This window comes from Argentina silus (genome assembly GCF_951799395.1).
Source record: "Argentina silus genome assembly, chromosome: 3".
In the NCBI taxonomy this organism is placed as follows: Eukaryota; Metazoa; Chordata; class Actinopteri; order Argentiniformes; family Argentinidae; genus Argentina; species Argentina silus.
The window spans coordinates 20444573-20465918 of record NC_139657.1 but is presented as its reverse complement, the minus strand read 5'-3'; the positions used below and the strand labels follow the sequence as shown (position 1 = coordinate 20465918).

The 21346-nt window shown below is 42.0% G+C and overlaps 1 protein-coding gene across 8 annotated transcripts in view; it reads right to left on the bottom strand.

Moving 5' to 3' along the window:
- The window catches only part of cald1b (caldesmon 1b), a 30830-nt gene extending 11633 nt beyond the window's left edge, over positions 1–19197 (bottom strand). For 7 of the 8 annotated variants that reach the window (XM_083666127.1, XM_083666128.1, XM_083666131.1 and 4 more), the window contains exons 1-2: positions 7366–7943; positions 6801–6907 (exon numbers count right to left, since the gene is read on the bottom strand). In XM_083666127.1, the coding sequence (XP_083522253.1) occupies positions 6801–6874 (74 nt within the window). In that variant the 5' untranslated portion in view covers positions 6875–6907; positions 7366–7943. Of the gene's footprint in view, positions 1–6800; positions 6908–7365; positions 7944–19154 lie in introns of those variants that run through there. The other variant, XM_083666126.1, reaches the window with a different exon arrangement.
- Positions 19198–21346: the final 2149 nt, after the last annotated feature.

The window sequence follows — 21346 nt, the reverse complement described above, 5'->3', positions numbered from 1 at the left end:
AGAGTCAAGGGAGTATCCTTCTTGAGAGCTGACCCAGCATTAGACTGCACAATGCTATGGTCTCACAAACTATTAAAAGATTAATTAACATTCTTGTCAGTCAGACACTTGACCCTGTACTGATCCACTGTCGGGGGCCCCAATCCAATTTCCTCCTACACACATATACACACACCACATACTGTCAGGATGACCTCTAGAGCTATTACTAAGATGGGAGATGAATGCATCCTGCCATGGTAGAGCAAGGTGAGTTTGATAATACACACTAAGGCATCTGTGTCAGTGAGGGAAATGTCACAGAGATGAAAGAGAGAGAGAGAGAGAGAGAGAGAGAGAGAGAGAGAAGGGAAGTCCAGGGGGAGAGACCCCCTCAGCATCCTTACAACAAGGTTCATCAGCTGGTCTCAGCCAAGGAATAAAGAGAGAGAGACAGGGAGATAGAGAAAGAGAGAGATGTAGAAGGGAGATAGAGAAAGAGAGAGATGTAGGATAGAAAATGAGAGAGATGAGAGAGAGTTCCCTCCAAAAAATGTCTCCTCACTCTCTTGATTGCCTCTCTCTTTGTCATCTCCTCCTCTTCCTCCTATTCACCCCTTCTGCCCCTTCAGAGACAATACCCAATGACAATCCTCCCAGTGTTAGTGTGGCTCCGTGGCTGGTCTATGAAGCGTGCCATGCCGTGTCTTGCCTTGCTTAGCCATGCTTTATGAGGCGGGGAGAGAGCTTGAAATGGCCCATTGATAGAGGATGGTTATTATTTCCCCGTGCTCTTCCTGACTCACAATGATTTACAGATGTTGCAAAGGAAGAGCGGCATGGGAACCACAAGAATTCTCTCTCCTCTCTATGAAGAAACAACAATCGGAAAGAAAAAACGGAAATCCAACACAATCTCCGACACAGGTTTTCCAATAACGGTAAAGGTCGCTCAGAGGAACCGTAAAGGGAAGCCAGTATTTCTCCTCAGAAGTACAGTAGACCTACTCTCATTCAACTCACATTACAGCAATGTTACATATTACATGTTACAACAGCATTCATGCTGTTGTGAAGAATCCACACTGACATGAAGAATATGGAGTAGGGGACAGAGGGAGTACAGGCTATTTGGCAAACAAAAAGAGAGAGAGAGAGAGAGAAAAAACTCCATTCAAGTTGTCAGAGTCTGGAACATTCCAGCTGAATATTTAGCTCTGAAATAAAAACAGCAGTCAAAACATTCCAGCGTCTGCGGCGTTTCCTTGGGCCCAAGCGGCCGTGCTGCAGAGAGGCTGTACTGTGAAGCAGGCCCAGTAGAGAACAGAGGCAGACCAGGAAAGGCAGAGCAGGCAAGACTGTGAGAAAACTGCTGGCCCGCCCTTTTGACACAGACTGACCAGTGAAGAGGCTGCCTGCTGGGACATCTGATAATGCATGCACAGGACCTGAACAAACAATACACTGATCTAATGTGTTGAGTGGTAAGATTACTTTTATGGTGCATGACCCCACTGGCTGCCAATGAACTTAACCTACAGTTGAGTTGTTTGCATACTGTACACACTGGTTTCAAATATGAATACAGTGCAAAGGCACTCAATGAGATGTAGCCCTTATGCTAATGGTCCTGCGCGTGTGAAGCCTATACTGACACATTGGACAGGATATGGTCTCACCTAGCAAAGGATGGCTGCATCTGGACATCTCCATGATTACACAAAGAGTGACCATAGAGAAGCAAACCAGTTCTTTAAACTCTCCATCTGAAAAATACAGATGCAGACTTAATGAGGATAGGAGAGACAGGATGATGGGACTGGAGGAAAAATGCCTGATAGCGTAGGAAACAAACTTCATCTGTAAGTTTTCTTAGAATGATATGACATCTTGGGAGCGTTGTTCATAGCCACCGCCACTGTCTACTTTCCCAGCTTGTTACAGTACCATTGTAAAAATTGCCCTACTGTGTAAAATATACGGTAGCCTGACAACATCAGTTAAAGCAATCAGATCCAATGATTTTTGACCGTTCGTAGGATGGGTTCTCCCTAGTACTTAAGTAGTGTGATTTTAACTCTAAATTTGTCAGTAGAGTGCTCTGTAATCCCAAATGTGTGAAATATTCTGCTGTGCTGCATATGTGTTGGACTGATCAAAGAGAAACATTCATGGGAATGGATGTACTCAAAATCCCAGTCTCTCAGCAGGCAACAGAACAAATTTGTCACATTTAAGCCTGTCATTATCGGGTAGCAAACAAACTTGTTAAAAAAATATCAAGAAGAGCAAAACATAAATTTAAAAAGTACCCAATACTCTATTCCTATCCAAGTTAGGTGTTGTTGCCTGAGGCCCTGTTGTAGTATTTATTTGATTGTTGCTAGATTGATTAACAGCCCAAAGACAGTATTATTTGAAAGCAATCAATCAATGTTTATTTATGTAAACCAAATGAGCATTATCATATAGGTCCTTCCTACAGAGTCTCACGCCTATCTAGCCCCAATGTGTGACTAGACTACATTTTACATGTGGATGTTGTTGGGGTTCAGTCTCAGATTGGTAGGCAACAGGGGATGTTGTTGGGGTTCAGTCTCAGATTGGTAGGCAACAGGGGATGTTGTTTGGGTTAAGTCTCAGGTTGGTAGGCAACAGGGGATGTTGTTGGGGTTCAGTCTCAGGTTGGTAGGCAACAGGGGATGTTGTTGGGGTTCAGTCTCAGTTTGGTAGGCAACAGGGGATGTTGTTGGGGTTCAGTCTCAGGTTGGTAGGCAACAGGGGATGTTGTTAGGGTTAAGTCTCAGGTTGGTAGGCAACAGGGGATGTTGTTGGGGTTCAGTCTCAGGTTGGTAGGCAACAGGGGATGTTGTTGGGGTTAAGTCTCAGGTTGGTAGGCAACAGGGGATGTTGTTGGGGTTCAGTCTCAGGTTGGTAGGCAACAGGGGATGTTGTTGGGGTTAAGTCTCAGATTGGTAGGCAACAGGGGATGTTGTTGGGGTTCAGTCTCAGATTGGTAGGCAACAGGGGATGCGACTTAGCTTCAAAGGTAGCAGACCGCTAAACAACAACTCACGTCGCGGATTTGAAGACATTTCTACAGATAAAACCGCCTCACATTGTGGTCTTATCCTTTAGTTTTTAGATAGGGTTATAGTAAATTGGAAAGAATTCCCCTGTCTCAAGCATATCCTGATTTCAGCATTCGGAAAGATGGCCACCAGAGAAAACACTTACATTCACATGACACTGCATTCACACCTGCTTCACTGTCATTAGCAATATTTTCTCAAACTCATTTTATTTATCGTCTTATAAAATTTAATAAAGGTTAGAAATGTCACAACCACAGCACAGCAGATTGCTGTGCACGTTAATGCACAGGTCGCAAGTGTGAATGCAAGTTTTTTTTTTTCTGGTGGACATCTTTCGGAATGCTGAAATCGGGAAATGCTTGAGACAAAATAATTCTTTCCAGCTTTCTGCTACTTGAGAGGAAGCCCAGTCAAACAAGCATTTGAGGGTTCGGATTTTGAGTGGATGCAAAGTTGTTTATAGCCTATGCCATGGACTGTATGTGGATTGGAGACACCATGGAATGTTGCATAAAACTTTGTTTAATTTCATTATGACAAAACATAATGTGTTATACAGATAATTATCAGTAATGTGGTACTTTTACACTTTTCTAAACAGCCTACAGTGATGTCAGCAAAATATGATGACAATACGATGTCACAGTAGCTTCTAATGCCCGTGCCCCACCTTACCGACCACGGAAAATCACAAAAACTGGAAAATAAACAAAACTACGCAATGGAGGAAATTCTAAAGTAGACCACATCCCGCTCACAGGCAGTCCGGTTAATTTAAGCCCAAAACCACACCAATTGGCCCAGAACTGCAAGAGATTATTTGTTGCACTCTCCTCTTGCTTAGAGCATTATATAACAGGTTTACAAATTTAAAATAGGCTACACATACTACAATATCACATCTCTCTCTCTTTCTCTTTCTCTCTGTCTCTCTCTCTCTCTTTCTCGCGCACACACACACACACATACACACTCACACACACACACTGGCTGTAGTTTTGCTGAGAGATATCAGCATTTTTTAAAAGCTTAAACTGTCATTTAACTAGGCGTGGTCAAATTGGCAGCTGCAGTGATGCATTGCAGTAAATCGTGACTTTGTCTGGGAACAATTCTGCGAGACCTTCAATTCCAAAAATAAAGCCTGGCTGGTGCCTGGGTACCGTCTGCTTAGAGAAATGCATCTCATAGATCTAACATAGTGAGCCTTTTTTCTACTCCAATATCTGCTTAAGTACCACTTGTTTTTACCCTTGGATGATCACGGCAGCAATTTAAAGCTGTAACTGAATGCTAAACACAAGAAATGCATCTTGACTAAAGAATCCCTTCTTGTGTTCATGTGTTTCTCTCCACTATAGATGAACCTATCGCCCCGTGGTGGGGGAGGAGTGAGATGAACTGGGTGTACAGTAAACTGGCCCTGGATACTGGTCTCTGTCAGCACCGAGCTCTGCAGGAGAAGAGCTGCTGCATCCCAGGCACACAGCAGTGCTCTCTGGCAGAGCCCAGAGTCAGAGCTGCAGACTGAGGCCCTCTCCAAACAGCACAAGCAATCTGCTCCCTAATGAGTGAGCAAGGCAATGGAGCTCATCAAGCCATCATCGCCTGAGCACCATCCAAATCCTCCATGTCTGCTACACAGGACCAACACATGGATGTGCTCAGACACACACACACACACACACACACACACACACTGTAGTGTTACATAAAAGCAAGCACACACATACAGTGCAATACACATTGACTCATGCACGCGTAGGCACACACAGATGTGCACGCACACACACACACACACACACACACACACACACACACACACACACATACACACTGGCCATGATCATTCTGCATCTGTCTCCAAACCCATATATGGATGCTGGATTATGGGAGGTACAAGAGGAAGGGGAAGCTGGTATGAAGCAAAAGGCCTCATGACTCAACATTCAGAACACACAGGGCTTCCCAGATCATTCAAAACAATCTTTAATGTGGTTCATAAGACATCCAAATACTAAATTCATGAGCTTGACAAAATCATTCAGGTTTTGTATTTTAAGTAGGGCAGTCCCAATCATATTTTTTCTTCATTGGATAGAGACAGGAAAGTAAGGAGGAGAGGGCAAGTCAGCAGAGCATAGACTAGATTCTAACCCATGCCGACATGGGCATATGTGTGCACTGTAGGCCATGGTGCTAGACCACCAGGGGGGGGGGGAGTCAGACCACCAGGGGGAGGGACCACCCCAGACCACTCATTTAGGTTTTTGAGTTGCTGGATTACAGGAAACATGTAAATATTGACAATAAAAACTGATTTCCAAAATAGAGGAAAGTGTAAAAGAATCTGTCCCGTTAATCATAAGCAGAATTGATGGTTTGCTTGCCAATGGTCGTTTGAATGTTACAGATAAACAATTGGACATGGGCAAGCCTACATCTGCTCAAGTTAGACTGGCTCAGAAACTGATGTTGAAAGATGGACACTATAGCAGACAGCATTTTCTCTGCGTAATACCCTTAGCAAAGAAAGATGTGCTCCCCTAGAAGAAGAAGAATGTGAGCCTCTAAGGAGCCAAAATCATACAATGCTCTGCCAACAGAACATTTATAGGGTTTGTTTGTTTGCAGTAAGTCAGTCAGTCAAACAGTCAGGTCTGGAGGATGATCAACACTGCTGAAACTAATCAGGCTGTGAATCATGGGGTGGGAGATCGGCCGAGAGCTGTCTGGGATCTGTGTGTGTGTGTATGTGTGTGTGTGTGTGCAAACCTGACTGTGTGTGTATGCAGGTGTGTTTGATCCCCTGTCCAATGTTTGAAGAAAGATCCACCCTATCCTCACTATCCTCGCATGATGAATAGAAATTAAATAAAGATCCTTGCAGTCCTGATTACCTAATAGTCAGTGATTGTCGGCACATTAATTACAAAAACTATGATCTGAGTAGAAGTGAGCATATCTGTAATTGATCTCAAGACACCTGAGCCTATGTGGCGAAGGGGGAGAACAGTGGCAAACAGTAAAATGCCCGGCCAGTTCAACGATGCAGAGATGAGCTCACTGGCTCCAGCTTGGCATGGACATCAGAGGACTGACTCTAACTGTGCTTTAGGAGCAGGGAGCTCAAAGGGAGCTCACAGTGGGGCTCAAAGCTCCGGTCCTGCAATCCTGATCCACCGTATTAGATCCATATCAGATCCTCCATATCTTGGACTAGCTCTGCTGATGTCATTCCTAGGTACAGTATTATAGAGAGGTCTATCCTAGACCATAGTAGGACTATATGTATGCAGCAATAGACATCCATCCATCCTACCTGGCGAATCCAAGCGGAATGTTATCACTCAACTAAATAATGAACAGAATAATCATGCCCGGGGCGCTTAGTGGCGTAGCACACTAATGCGTTTACCACGTAATCGCAAGGTTCCTGGTTCGATTCCGACCCTCAACTTATCTTGCATGTCATCCCTCCTCTCTCTCCCATCCTTCCTGTCAATCTCTACTGTCTCTATCCCAATAAAGCAGAAATGCCCTAAAAACATATTTAAAAAAAATAAAATAAAAGAATGATCATGCCCAATGCACAACATGCAGGTATCAGTGTATTCCTGAGACCCCATCAACCTCGCCCACTGTTCCATCTGGATTCACTGAACTTAGCAGGAGTCTGTGTGTGTGTGTGTGTGTGTGTGTGTGTGTTTAGATAGAATCACTCACTTCTCTCCCTCCAGACGCATCTGTTCACGCCTCTGCCTCCTCAGTTCCATGCGGTTGTCAAAGTCGTCATCCATGATGGGGAGGGAAAGTTTCTGCTTGTGTTTAGACTGAAAAGAGACCATAAGCAGTGAGCTTAACATCATTCAATTTCCATAAAATGAGAGATCTTATTACAAATGTCAGCATGTAACCTGTTCTACAGATCTAATTTGAGTTATTCTTCAATGCATATCTAATCCCTGATTTTCTCGAATCAGAACTCTTAGTTGTCACAACGTTCTAAAGGAGAACTCTACAGTCCAAACATCAGATGACGAAATGTCCTACTCATCTCATCACCATTCCAATCCTACCGCTCTGGGACAACACAAAATGACCATGCCAAGTCAATGAGCACAAAGTAAAAAAAACTAAACTAAACACAAGATGAGCCTTCAGTCAAAACAAAGACACACTAACACTAGCTTGACATGACTCAAGGTAGGACCACCCATGAAATACTCAAAATGATGACATTTACTCTATGGGCTAGTGTAGAGGGAAAAAGTCCCTGAGTATACAATACCTTAGCTGTGGTGAGGCTTAGTCCATGTGCAGCACTCCCTCGTCTCTCAGTGTATCAACTCTACAGTCTGGTTTATATCTCAGCCCTGCAGCAGCACAAAGAATTCCTGCTTACTCTTTCAGCAGCTATAACTACCAGAAAAGGCAAAGCCTGCCTCTTCCCTCTCTCTCTCTCTCTCTCTCTCGCTCAGTCTCACTCCCTCCTCTGCCTTACTCTCTTGCTCGCTCTCAACTCTCCCTCCCTCCTCTCCTTCTCTCTTGAGCAGACTGTCTCCCAGAAACTATTTTCACTTGGTTTGCCTTCTCCCTCTTTCACACGCTCTTGATGCCTCTTTCTCTCTCTCTCCTTCTAGCTCTGTCACTACAGTATTCCACCTCCATCCGACTCTTCTCTAATCTCTCCTCTCTCCCTCTCTCTCTCTCTCTGTTTCTTGCCCCTCTGTACAATACTGTACCTCCCTCCCAATCTACCTTTTCTTTTTTAGCCTGCTTTGTTTACAGAGCTGTCACTGGTTAGCTAAACTCAGCAGTGCTGGAATCTGACGTTGAAGGCAGTCTCTTCAATTGCTTCCTGCACTGAGCCAGTGAGCCTTCACTTCCTCTGAGTTGCCAAAACTACCCGGCAACATCCTTTCCAGCCCAGAGAGTGGACCAGTGTAGGGGCAGGACTGTGACAGGAAGAACACAAAAAGCGGGATACTGCCCCAACACAACACACTGATGCAGTCAGTTATGTAATACTGTAAGCCTATAAATGCTGCCAACTCACAAACTCCAAACTTCTGATAGAGGTCTTCTGAACTGAAGTGCAAAATCTGTGCATTAGTGTGAATGCTCAAAAATTCTACTCTCAGTTTGAATGAACATGAGTGGCATATGTAATAATACAATGGCAGTCCTCAGACTATGAGGATAAAAAGGCTCCAAAAGAACAGAATTATGGTCTGGTTTCTTCACTTGACAAACTCCACACTGCTGTATGTCTGACAGGAGGAGGAGACCACCCAGGCTTTGCTTCAGCTGGTACAGTATAGAGGCAGGAGAATACATCTCTGCTTTAGTGTACTTACATTGTTGAAGTTGCCCTTGGAAATAATTCAATGAACTAGTTTGCCTCTCGATCCCTTATCTTCAAAGACTTCATTAGCCCACTGGATAAACGAGATAATCCTAGCCTGCTGTGGATTTGTATGGCACTTGTATTCAAACTACTGCCAATGAAATACTCTTTTGATACTGACTTGGCGTGCCACTGCCAGCTCCCTCTCATTTCACTTTGAGCAGCTGAGTTTTACCATCCACTCTAACAGTCTGCACTAGGCTCTGCCAATAATGTCTACAATGAGTTTACTAGGAGAATACTGCAGCAAGGAAACACAATGTGTGAAATCTGGAGGACTGCAAATTCAATCTTTGACTTCTGTTTCGGTCAGTGGGGGAAGGAAAAAGTGATCCCAACAAAAACAGTCCACTTCCAGACATTCTGGCTTAGAAAATCTAATACAAATAAATCCAAACAGCTTGTGTGTGTGTTTTGTTTACAGCTCCAGTTTCCTGTGCATTTTTTGAACATCCCAGAAGATAAGCATTCAAGAGAATATGAGCATGTCAGTTGATTTAAGAGGAAAGAGGCTATACAATCAATTTCAATTTGTTTTTGGAAAATAACACAAATCCCAGTAGTGAAATCAATTAATATCACCCTAAAACAGATATTTATTTGGAGTTAATGTTTGGTATGTTTGGCTGCTTTGTGTGTGTTCCCCCGTGCAGAGGCTGTTACTTGTTCCTCACAAAGCAAAGCCAGCAGAGCGAGCCTTTCTTTCACTAGACTCTGCTTTTCCCAGCTGACCCTCCACGGTGTGGCCTGCTCTTACTGGAGCGTGTCATTTTCTTTTCAGCACAGTTCTGTCCCCTCCAAAGTAAAGGGACTGGTCAAGTCAAAAGGACCAAATATTGACCAAGCCTTTGCTCAAACCTTAGCTTTTGTGTGGGTGGTCCTGTTCATGCACTCTAGTCAGAGCAATGCCAAAGACCCAGTGTCACTAAACCAGACAACAGCAATAACAGAGCATGATTGAACAGCGCACACAACAAATTTTACTCTGCTCATTGAGTTCATTGTATCTATGAGTCATCCATAAGCACATGTGATCTATTTGATTATAATGGAGTCAGATCTACTCCCAAAATAACCAGATACCAAAGTTACATTTCTGAAGAAAGCGCATTCATGGAATACAGTAGCATTCCAGAGTTAGCTTTCCCATTCCTCTATCCTCTCTCTCTCTCACTCACTTACTGTATCACCCTCACTTTCGCTCTGAGCCTGCAGAAGTTTGAGGACGTGCTGTTAGGGGATGATACAGGGAAAACTTTTGTACTGTTTTCTCAACCAAACTATGCACCTCTTAACAGGATAAATCATTGGGAATGAAGATGAAGTGATCTCATTGGGTCATGTGAACTTCCATCACTCTTCATCTTGCAGCCCCACCTCATAATTATTTTCCATCTTCATGTTGACAAGCTGCAACTGTAAATTCCACATTAGAGTGACACGACAGGAAACGTTTGTGACCTTTCAGTGGTCAGCGATTAAGAAGAACAGATTGTGTTCATACATGGCCATATGAGGCAATGCAGGCCTTACAGTACAGAGTACCTAGTTACAAATGGTCCACTTCAATGCAGTCCCAAATCTTAAGGGTCTTATCTGTGAGATCCCATCTTGTGAAGAGGCCACCAGGACTGAGCAGTGCATTATAATGGGACACTAGTGTATGCTGGTTTATATTTCACAATGACCAACACTATGTACAGTCACAGTCGACAAGAGGCTTGTATACGATGTTAGTGTGTGTCTGTCTATCTGCAGGTCAAGGTGAAAGGTATAGGGGCTCCTGAGGCTCACAGACGCAGGTGGTCAGGTGTCAGGGGTACCCAGTCATCCCCACACGGCTACGTACAAAGTCTGACTCCCCTCCGTCCAGACATCCTTCATGATCACACAGTGTCCCCCTCAGTGGATACATGAAGTATTCCAGCTATGTGCACTCTGAACACACAGCCAACATCAGTCTAGGGCACCTTGTGACTGGCCGACGTATACTGCAACTTACTGTATACTGATATCATCATCCTCATCATCACCGTCATCAGCAGTAGCAGCAGCATGAGCTTTTTCTTACTTGATTTCATGCCAAAGCCACCCACTGCAACAATTATAGTGGTTGTGTATTTCTATTTCGTCTGTCCTTTATGGCACGCCTAAGAGGGGACCCTTGCAGAGGTCATTGCAGCATACTGCTCAGGCACATGACACAGCTCTATCCATCATTCACATGCAGCTGCACTTATATGGGACCAATTAGGGCTGGGTGTGATAAAGGCTGTTCTGTGTTTCTTTGAGTAGAGGGGCGGTGGCACAGGGCGGCAGACACAGGCTGACCAGCAGCCTAACAGTACTCATACATGTCAGAACACTGCTTTTACTGGAGCTCAAGCCCTGTTTGGCTTGGCCTGACTCCAGCAGAGCCGGACGTGTATAAATCCTGGGCTTGGATGGGGAGAGCCTCCACATGTGCAGAGTTCAGAACTCCTACTTTGGCAGCCTGGCTTGTCTGCAACCCCCCCACCTCACACTCTGCCCTTCATCAGACGGCTGATTGGTTTAGACGTCTATTGGTGTGTTGTCTAATCTCCTCCTTCACTTGCACCTGAAAGGATAACACAGCTATGATGGATGACAGCATAGTTAACTGGTCATCTTAAGCCTGGGTTACACAAAGAAACTTGGACGCAATTTAAGTTGCTTGCAATAAAGTTGTACTTTCATTGCTCAGTGTGTCACCTTGAAAATTTGCTTGTAATCCACTTGAAACTCACTTGCAACTCATCATGGAATAGAATATTTCTCATTTTATGCAACTGATTTTATGCAATATGCAATCATTGTATAGATATAGACAACTCATGACTCGTAATCGAACGGCCAGATTTTTTGGATGAACAGTGGCGGACAGATCCTCACTGGAGCGAGTTTGTTAGTTACAGCCTGGTTACACCAACATATGCATTTTCCCGTATGCTTAACATCCACATATTTATTTATAGAAATTACTATATAAAGTTATTATTTCATGTTAATTCAAGCAAGATAGATTCCCCCCAATCGTTGTAAGGTTTCTTCTATACAGTAGTTGCTGTTATCCCAGCAGCGAGACGAACAGACGACCCATCTCAATTGCATAAATAGCAACTTGGCCAAAAATTATAAAAGCTACAGCTGGCTAGCTAGCTAATAATCAGTCTCCCCCAAATATATGCATATAGTGGTTCTCTTGACATTTAAATGACAAATCCCAGCGAGATAACGGTAACCATATTGCTGCAGTGTGATATCGCTGCATGACAAGCCATGACTCACGCCACGTACACATAGACTACAATGAAATTATTCCGATCCGACCAAAAAACTGATTGTTTTCCTCCCTGCATTGCGCAGTCTAGGCGGAAGTCCATTGGTTTCAATGGGATGCCGTGCGTACAATTGCGACTCGGCAGCTACAGGACGCCACGTGCACATAGACTGCGACAAAATGATTGCGATCCCTGCTAGCATGGTGTGGTGTGTGGGGGGTCGGACTGGGTGGTTTTGAGGGGCACTGCAATTCCTCATTCAAACAAAATACGATTTGAATAAAAGCTAACGTTGTTAGGCTAACCAGTGCTGCTGTGGTGTTGACCGTTAGCTTATAGTATCACAAAGTAGTTTTTAAACTGACTTCCACCGGAGTGTCGCAGCACCTACGAAAATTGACATCACATAAATTAATAAGTCTAATAATCTCATCATGTATGCATGCAGTGCATGTTATAGATTGCCCATGTTATGTCCAGCTTTCCTACCACAAGGTAGAATCAAGTGCACAAATCATTCCCACATGACGAAGTCTGAGGACACATTCTAATTTACACATCTGTAACTGATTTGACTTCCCGGGCATGTCGCCCTCTCCTCTCCTCGTCTCCTCCTTCTGTGGCATTCTGAAAGTCATGAAAAAGAAAGCTGGAGCGGGGCAGGACCGGAGCACTTTCCGTCTCTATGAGTGAGCTGCTTCAGGGCTGGCTCTGGCTGCTCTCATGTCTCTGGCTATCCATCAACCAATCACAGCCCATTAAACTGACCAGACATTGCTCATAAATATTCAAACATACAATAAAACTATGGAGATAGATTACTGCCAATATTATTGTAAATCAATAGAGTACAATTCACAAATGTGTACCATGATCTGTAAATAAAACACACAAAGCACAAATAGAATTTACTATCGACACACAAACACCTCTTGATTTGTATTTGTAAACCATTTAAATAAATGCTAAATGATTTGCAAATATGGCTAAAGATGAGGGAATAAATGCTCTTACATTTGAAAACAAATGTCACAAAGTGTGAAACTAAGCTGTGACAAACATCTTTCCAAAGTTATAAATAAAAGCATTGCTTTGTGTAGGTATCCAATCATTTCAATACAACACTTTAGCCTAGAACTGTTGAATCTGCATTTGCGGATCAAATTACGTCTGTTGATTTGTTTTCATTTGCTTACAGAATTTTGGCACTAACATTTTGCTTCTCTGTGGAGAAATGATTCACAAATGCATCTCAGTTGGCTCTATTCAACTAAACATCTTTGCTGAACCCTGTCATTGTGGCCGTTGTCAAGCATGCCAGCTAGATGAATACCCACGCTGATAAACTATTTTAAGTAGATACACAGGGATGTTTAGGTTGGAATAGAGCAGGTAAAAGCAGCCTCATCAGCTAAATCCATGCCTGGGATATTGTGCAATACATCGTGTAGCATGGTAGGTAAATGGTTAGGGTTTTAGGGTCGTCCCAAGAAACCCACTTGGCATATACCTGTTGCATAGCTGTCATTCTGTGTTTATACTTTATACAATGACCAAAATTGAATGGAATGTTTATGATGTCTTTACAACTTGTATCAAACAACAACCGCCATCTGTGTATAAACCATAGTCAAAATCTATGGTATAAACCAAGTCAATGAGAAAGGATGTTTTGCAGAACACTTTCACCAGGATGTGAGCATCATCAGCCAAAACCAACTAGATCTTGAGTTGATTGAAAAAACATCTGCTCGGTCTCAAACTACTGACAATGCACCTGCTCCCCATTTAATATATTTACTGAGAAATCTTCAGTTACCTTACATGAATGTCACATTAGGAAAGCATTCAACAACAATATTACTTGCCACAGCTATACAGGAGTAGAAAAAGATTCTTGGAGATTGAACAGACCTATGCGTGAGCCGATAGCAAGCAGGTTTCAGTGCAATTTCAGAATGAGTTATTTAATATATTATGTGTTTATTGTGCTTTCATGTCAAGATTCCCATTTTCTGAGAGAAGAAAGAGGCTCCTACATTCCGAGACAATCGTTTGTATTCCTGGAATAGCTTTATGAATCATACCTATAATCAACTCCTGATTGAGGATACCTGGGCCATGTGCAATTGATAGGTACTGCTTTGTTGAAATAAAAATTCATTTTTCAAAGTCTCAGTGTAGCAGTAGCCTATAGCCAGCATTGACTGTCAAAAGGAGACATAGTTAAATCACAAAGTAGCATGTGCAAGTTACTGAAGCCAACTTCGGAAAATTCTAGATTCTTAGCAGGCTACTGTAGTTCACAACTGAAAGTATGAGTCTTGTTCTTGGAATTTGAAAATAGTCTGACAGTTTTTTAAAAAGTTCCATTCGAAAATTAATAATTAGATTAACACATAGTACTTCCTTCAGTCTCTATATATTCCTGTGTGATATATACCCCATGTGTTATTTGGATACTGTCTAGGCTTGCAATCACTCATTAGATTAAATAAATCTAATTTACAGCATGTCTGCTAGTTTATTAATCAGCAACATCAAAGTAGGGCACAGAAACAATATGTTATTTTAAAGTCCCCTATAAATGCATAATTTGCATTAGCATTGGCAATTAAAGGCTAAGCAACAAATCACATCAGGAAATATCCAGCATAAGAAGTGGAGGCAGCTGTCTGCTGGCAGATGTTCAGCTCAACAAGGCTCTCTCTCTGCTATACAAGTAACCCTGGAAAGAGCAGGACTTCATACACAACTCCATAGATAGCTCAGACAAGGGGGATTCACTATCACATAATCAGGATGACAGCATCCTTGTTAAATGATAAAGACAGATATTAATAGATAAATAAACATGTCAAAGAGGTGTGTGCAATCAATCAAGAAAGCACAGTTGCTTATGCGTGTTGTTCCACATGACCAAATATGGTCCTATAGGAAAAACCCCTTTTCCAGGATGCAAAGTCCCAAATGTTTGTAAGATGCAAAGTACCTATGACATTCTCAGCTAAATCAGGGAGAAGTTAGTGTAGAATACAGTATGTTTGAACAGGAGTGTGTACTGTGGTTGTTACAAAGCCAGAGATACAGTAAAGGTCCATGCGCCCTTGGGTGGAAACTGTACCATGTAAAGATCTCTAGAGAAACAAGCTTATCAGTGGGCCTCCCTTTTCACCTCTTTACCTCTGCACCTGGCCTTTCTGGGCCCACTGCGCAGGTATGTTTTTTGTCACACACAGTAACACAGAAACTGACAAGCATTACTCTCAGGACAATAAAGTCGAACCGAGAGACCAGCTGCAGCAGAGCTTGGAATAGTTTGTTTATCTGTCATCAGCCTGTTTTGTCTGTGATGATAGGTTACCAACATTGACCTTTAGAACTGAGACATTTCATGGAACAAAAAAAGCAGCACTCCTAATGAGTCTTGTGACATTGGTGTTCAAGTTGTTGACATTCAAATTAATTCTTGGGTTGGAGTTTCTTCTTCCATAGAAATAGATGCAGCTATGTTCCGCATCACATAAACTGAAATGGCTTGCTTACTATCCCTCCTTATATGGAAGCACGCAGGCAATGTTACTTGTAGTAGCATAGCTTGGCATGGCCATGAACAGAAACCACGGTTTACTCTAAGAAATACCTCCAGCTATCCTGACTGGTAATCCAGGAATAACTTATTTCCATTGTGATGTCAATTAATCACTTTTCCATATACCATTGTTTGTCTGTAAGTCTACAGAATGAGATAGAGGAAGATAGAGTTGAAGAAGTAGCTGAAGTAAGCTGATGGACCTACTTATCTTAATATCCCAAAATGTGTCATCATCATCATCATCATTCTCATCATCTTCACAATTAATAACTTTATGTGATTTTCCTTTCCTGGTGTTAAGGAAATTGAACCTTTGTAAATGGCTAAGTACCCTGTTGGCTGAATGATGGCTGATGAATGACTCCAATAAAGTCATGCTACTCACACTGACCTCTCTCCCTCCTGTAATTTGTTCATGTAGAAACCATTTCCTCTCACATTTAGTGTCACACCTGTGCAACCACTGAATAGACAGCCTCCTGTTCCACTGAAGGCACACCACTTATCACCACAGAACTCTATTTCTCCACTGACAGGCTGAAACACTAATTGTTATAAGATATATTATAAGATCGTACTGCGGCACATTCATTTTCTCATTTTGTCAATGGCGGAGTATGTGGCTCACCAAGTGTTGCAAACAGTGTTAAATTGGCTAATGTTTCTTTGACTATTCCTTAAAGCACCATAATTCCATGTGGAATTCCCTACAGCAATGTATCATATGATTAAAAAAACAAAGCAACACATCAGTCAATTCCATAATGCCTGAATATCAGAAGCCCAATGTGTGCAAACAGACACCACAATCTGTGCAGACAGTGACACCATTATTTTAATCAACATACTTTGTTGCAGCTTTCTTATGGGGGAGGGAGGGAGCCAACATCTCATCCTGAACTAAACATGTAATTAAATTCACATTTAAAAACCTTTATGGCAGTGTGTACCCATGGGTACTCTCAATGATGCACAAAGAGGAGAAAAGAAAGAAAAACAGCTGAAAGTCCAGATACAGTACACTAACAGAATAACACAATATTTCTGATCTTTGAATGGTCTGCTTAAAGGCTGGGATGAAGATGCAGAGACATAGGTGTATCAAAATGAGACAGATTCCTGGTATGGTGTTAAGAGAAAACTATGAAAACGGTAGGGACCATGGGTAAGTACTGAAGTGCATGTAATATGCCTTCTACTCTATGTGCATTCTTGAGGTGCCCTACCAGGTTCTCTAGCGTCTGCAAGAGTAGGTTTGGATTATGAACGTGAGCATTTACAACTCCAGAAGGACTACTATAGGCTTGTCTACAGTATGTACTGTTAGTTGGCCTGGAGGCAAGATTGTTTCACATCGCGTCTACAATTGATGATACCAGTGGTGAATACACCAATTATTCCCTGAAGCTGTATAGCAGCTGCCAACCTAGTAAAGGCCTTGGTCCAATGTGGGGAGAACCTCTTTCCAATGACTGAGCAGAGGAAAGGATGATCTTGTAGGAGCCCTAATTGGAGCCAAAACACATTCCCCGTCCCCCAGGAGACAGGGCCATTGTTCATCAGCAGACTATTGCTCACACTCCACCAGAACGTGGTTCTGGCCTCCATTCTCAATACCATCTAAGGAATAGAAGCCTGACTTGGCATGTGCACTGCGGCACACAGCTTTTCCATTGCAAGACGCCTGCTTAATGTATGACAAACAGAGTGTTAAGTCAAATTATAGTATCCACTCCTTCCCTGGGTAGAGCAGATGCAAGGGCTAATCCACAAGGAGGGGAAAAACAAGGAATTCTCAATTTTTTATGTTACTGGCAAAATGTCTGCAAGCTACTGACAACGTATTTGCACAGACCTACATCAACAAAATCCATTGGTTTCATCTTACTCTGACATCACGATGGAAGAATGTTCAATTTGCTATTTCTCTGTCATCCCTTGTGCTCCACATAGCTATGATTATACAACTCAGTGTGTGGTGTTAAGAGTTGCTTCCAAATATATATGCCTTAGAGGCCAAGCTGAAAAACTACTTCAAACATATTGAGTCTGTGGCTGCTTTCATACCCACAGACTGCCTTTCATTATTCAAAATTATCACCACTGGAATTGGAGGTCTAACTAAGCATTACATTTTAAAAACAAAGCCTCTGATTCACAAGGTGTTTGAGACATGTGCTTTAGTTCAAGAGATCTGTGACAAGACTAATCTTTCCCTCAATTTTATTAAATGAAAATTGGAATGCAGATGGCATCCTTGGTAAATGCATGTTGAAAAAAGAGTATATATTTATATTCAGTCTGAGAAGGAAGAGCTAAAATAAACATGTGAGAATGCAAATACATTAAATCACTTTTCCATCATGATTTCCTATCCTGTGATTTAACTTTTTGCTGGTAAAATGCCAATAGTGAGCTGACAGTCTTTCTTCTGCTTACAATGTGCATTGGCTCATATTTATTCAGCATGACAAGGATGTGATCTAATCTGAAGCTACAATAGCATCTTGCAGGATATAATGTCTTCATAAATGCTAAAAACTATCAAACGTACTACTGTACATGCTATTTGAGCCATTATTTGGCATACCTCTAAAAAGCACCAAGGACACCCAAAGGACAAGCTCACTGATCAGATGGACTTTGAGTTTGAGTGTTTTGGTGTTACACCCTCTGTCTGAGGGCATCAGACTCCCTATGATCCCTTATTTCCCATAGAGGCCATCAGACTCCTGAAGCACAGGGCAGTACTCCTAACATCCTGTACAAGCCGTCCAAGCTCCATACCAAGCCCTGTTAACACTATGCAGTTATTGTCACATTGTCAGTGGCTGATGTTGGGTTGCAGGTCCTACAAATTAGTTACTCCAGTGTCACTTAAATGTAATTGTGTGTGTGTGTGTGTGTGTGTGTGTGTGTGTGTGTGTGTGTGTGTGTGTGTGTGTGTGTGTGAGGTTGTCCAACAGGTTGTCTAAATAACAGAGCTGCCCACGCCCGCACGCACTTCATCTTAATATACTCCGTCGCGTGCGTCAACATGCTGCTGCCTCTGAAATAGAGATAGAGTTTACGCGATTGACAGCCTCGACGCACGCAGAGCCTTTTTTTACGGACGCGGCTGATTAGGACACAAACTGATTATAGTGGGAGAGATCTGTTTTTCTCCTCGACGCTCGCGCGTGCCGCGGACAATTAGGATGCGTTCGTCTGTTATTTTGACATCCAATGTCTCCTAATTGGCTTCTACAATGATCTCAATACTTCTGTCATAATACAGGCTGGGAGGTTCAAATTGTTAATATGTCAATATGTTTTAATTTATTTCAACTGGAGGGAGAGCTGACAGAACTGATCTTGCAGCTGCAGCGACAAAACAAAATCTTACGAGAGTATCTTACGAAATCTTACGAGACCCGTGTCCATCTGTCTCGACGTGTCAATCTATGTCATCAAGGTAATGTATCAATCTCACCGTTTATTTTCTCGCTTATTTGTTCCGAGAAAACGTCTTAAAATGATAAGGCATGCATCTGTCCATAGCCTCAACAAATGTATTGATAACTCACTTATCCTAAGCGCGAGGGGTGGCCGGAGCGAATGTCCTGTCATTGCAACTTGTGTTTCTTAATTTGTATTCACACCCGTACCTGCATGCAAATACCGTTTATGTTCTGACGCGTAGACATGAGTGGCCATATTTGTCACACAACACCACCGTGATGCGCAAGTTTTGGTGTAGCATAATAAAATACACTTAATAATTGAAAACGTACCTGTCTTGCAGAGTAAAGTTCAGTTGTCTTTCTCAGTTTGAAGTCACAGCTAGAAAGCAAGTTGAAAGGTTATTTAAAAAAAAAAAAATGTTTTCCCTTAGCCACGCTAACTCGCAACCTCTTGCCCCTCCTCACTGGTCACTACTCACGTTTTTCACACAAGATGTTTACTTTTGAGATCTCTCTCTCTCTCTCTCTCTCTCTCTCTCTCTCTCTCTCTCTCTCTCTCTCTCTCTCTCTCTCTCTCTCTCTCACACACACACACACACACACACACACACACACACACATACTCTCTCTCTTTTTCTGTCTCGGCATATTTGGCATATAACAGTTGCACCAACTCCAGCAATCAGCAATCATGTCTATAAAGGAGAGAATTGTTCGTGTAAACAGAGCACCATTGTGAAGGTTACTCACTCTCTCTCTCTCTCTCTCTCTGCAGTCTAATGGGGAACCAAGGAACATTTTTGCACAAATTTGGACTTCAAAGCAATTCATTGACCAAAGAATTTGGGCATATAAAACACACATTTAAGAATGAAAGCTGTCTGCCTGTAACATAATTTATGTATATTTTAACCAAGGGTGCTTCTCTCAACAATTTGAAGGAAAGTGAAGAAAGTTGACAGCAATCATCCTCATCAGATAGCCATACAGCAAAAATAAGTAGGGGACTGTGATCTAGTCCAGGTGGGAATGTTGATGATAAGATTTTCACTGTTATCGTGGTTTGACCATGAGAGAGATGCTACAGTACCATCAAATTTAAATGCAGTTACAGGCTAACAACTAGTCTCTTATAACCAAACAAGCTTCTTTTTTTTTTAAACAAGACTTGAGGTCAAGACCGCTTTGTAATCTAAGAGGAATCTAAGTACTATGAAACGTATGAATAAATAAGACACATGAAAATCCTTTCCAGCAGCTGACAAAACTCAGAATGTGTACCAGAATGTGATGGGGAAGCTCCTACCGTACATGAAAATATTGCTATTCCCACAGTGCCAACATCTAATCGAAACTACTCAAGTGTCCACCTAAATGAAAGAGCAATACAAAAACATCTTAAAAAAACATATTGTACATTTAGTACACGTCATATAAGTTCTACCAGAACTGTTATCTAATATTCAAAGAGTTAATTGGTAATTAGGTAATTGATATATTACACCATATGAATAAAGATAAAAACACATACTGAATGCTTCACAGAATTCAGTGCCTAAACAAATGATAAAAATGCCCCTACTACAGTTCTGTTATACATTTACACATAGGATACAGTATCCTTCTTATATGGTTTTGAATATTGTTTGGCAAACTTGAGCTTTACAAGCAAAACTGAACTGGATCCTAAACTGAAATAAATAAAGAATTATACAAAAGTAAGTGAACCAACTTCCCTTTCCTATATCTTTAACTGAAACAGTGGTCAGATCCTCATACTGTATACCTTAGATGCAATGTTATTATTGCCACACGAGGGAGGAATCATATTGAACACCATGTTCTTTTGTTTCTCAGTGTTACACCCAGAGTGATGGTTTCTTGTATATTCCCATCATATGGCACATAAGGGCACATAGCTAACTCTAAAAGTGTAGAAATGCAGGGCCACTCCCCCCGCATCCGCCTGTGGTCACTGACCAGGCTCATTTGTGTAAGGGCTACACTGGGCTCCAGCCAAAGGAACCAGTTGCTAAATTGGAGCCTTGGCTTCAGATCCTAAGCAACATTCCTTCATTTTGTACCCTATTTGTTACTGCATCTCACTTCAAGTCTTACTATTATGTCAAGCTTTCAAAGCATCATCATTCTCAATCGCCCAAACAAGCATGCAATGTAGGTCTCAGCCATGCTTAAGAGACAACAGCCATGATAGTATTGGGTACTTTAATTTCCCTTTTATTCCACCATGCAAACCTTCAAAAGGTTAGGTCAAGTTTCAAAACTGAGTCAACTTCTTCATATAACTGAATATGTAGGATGACTTTGTGAACAATACGTATTAGAGAACTGACGAAAGTACTTTGTGCCAATACATTTATGGTTTTAGGAAAATGTACACATTATTTTAGCATTAATTTACCTAATAAACTGAACAGTACAATACTGTACAACACCAAATATGGTATTTATGACAATGACACAGCATAAGAAAATCAATAAGACAAATGGACACGTACAAT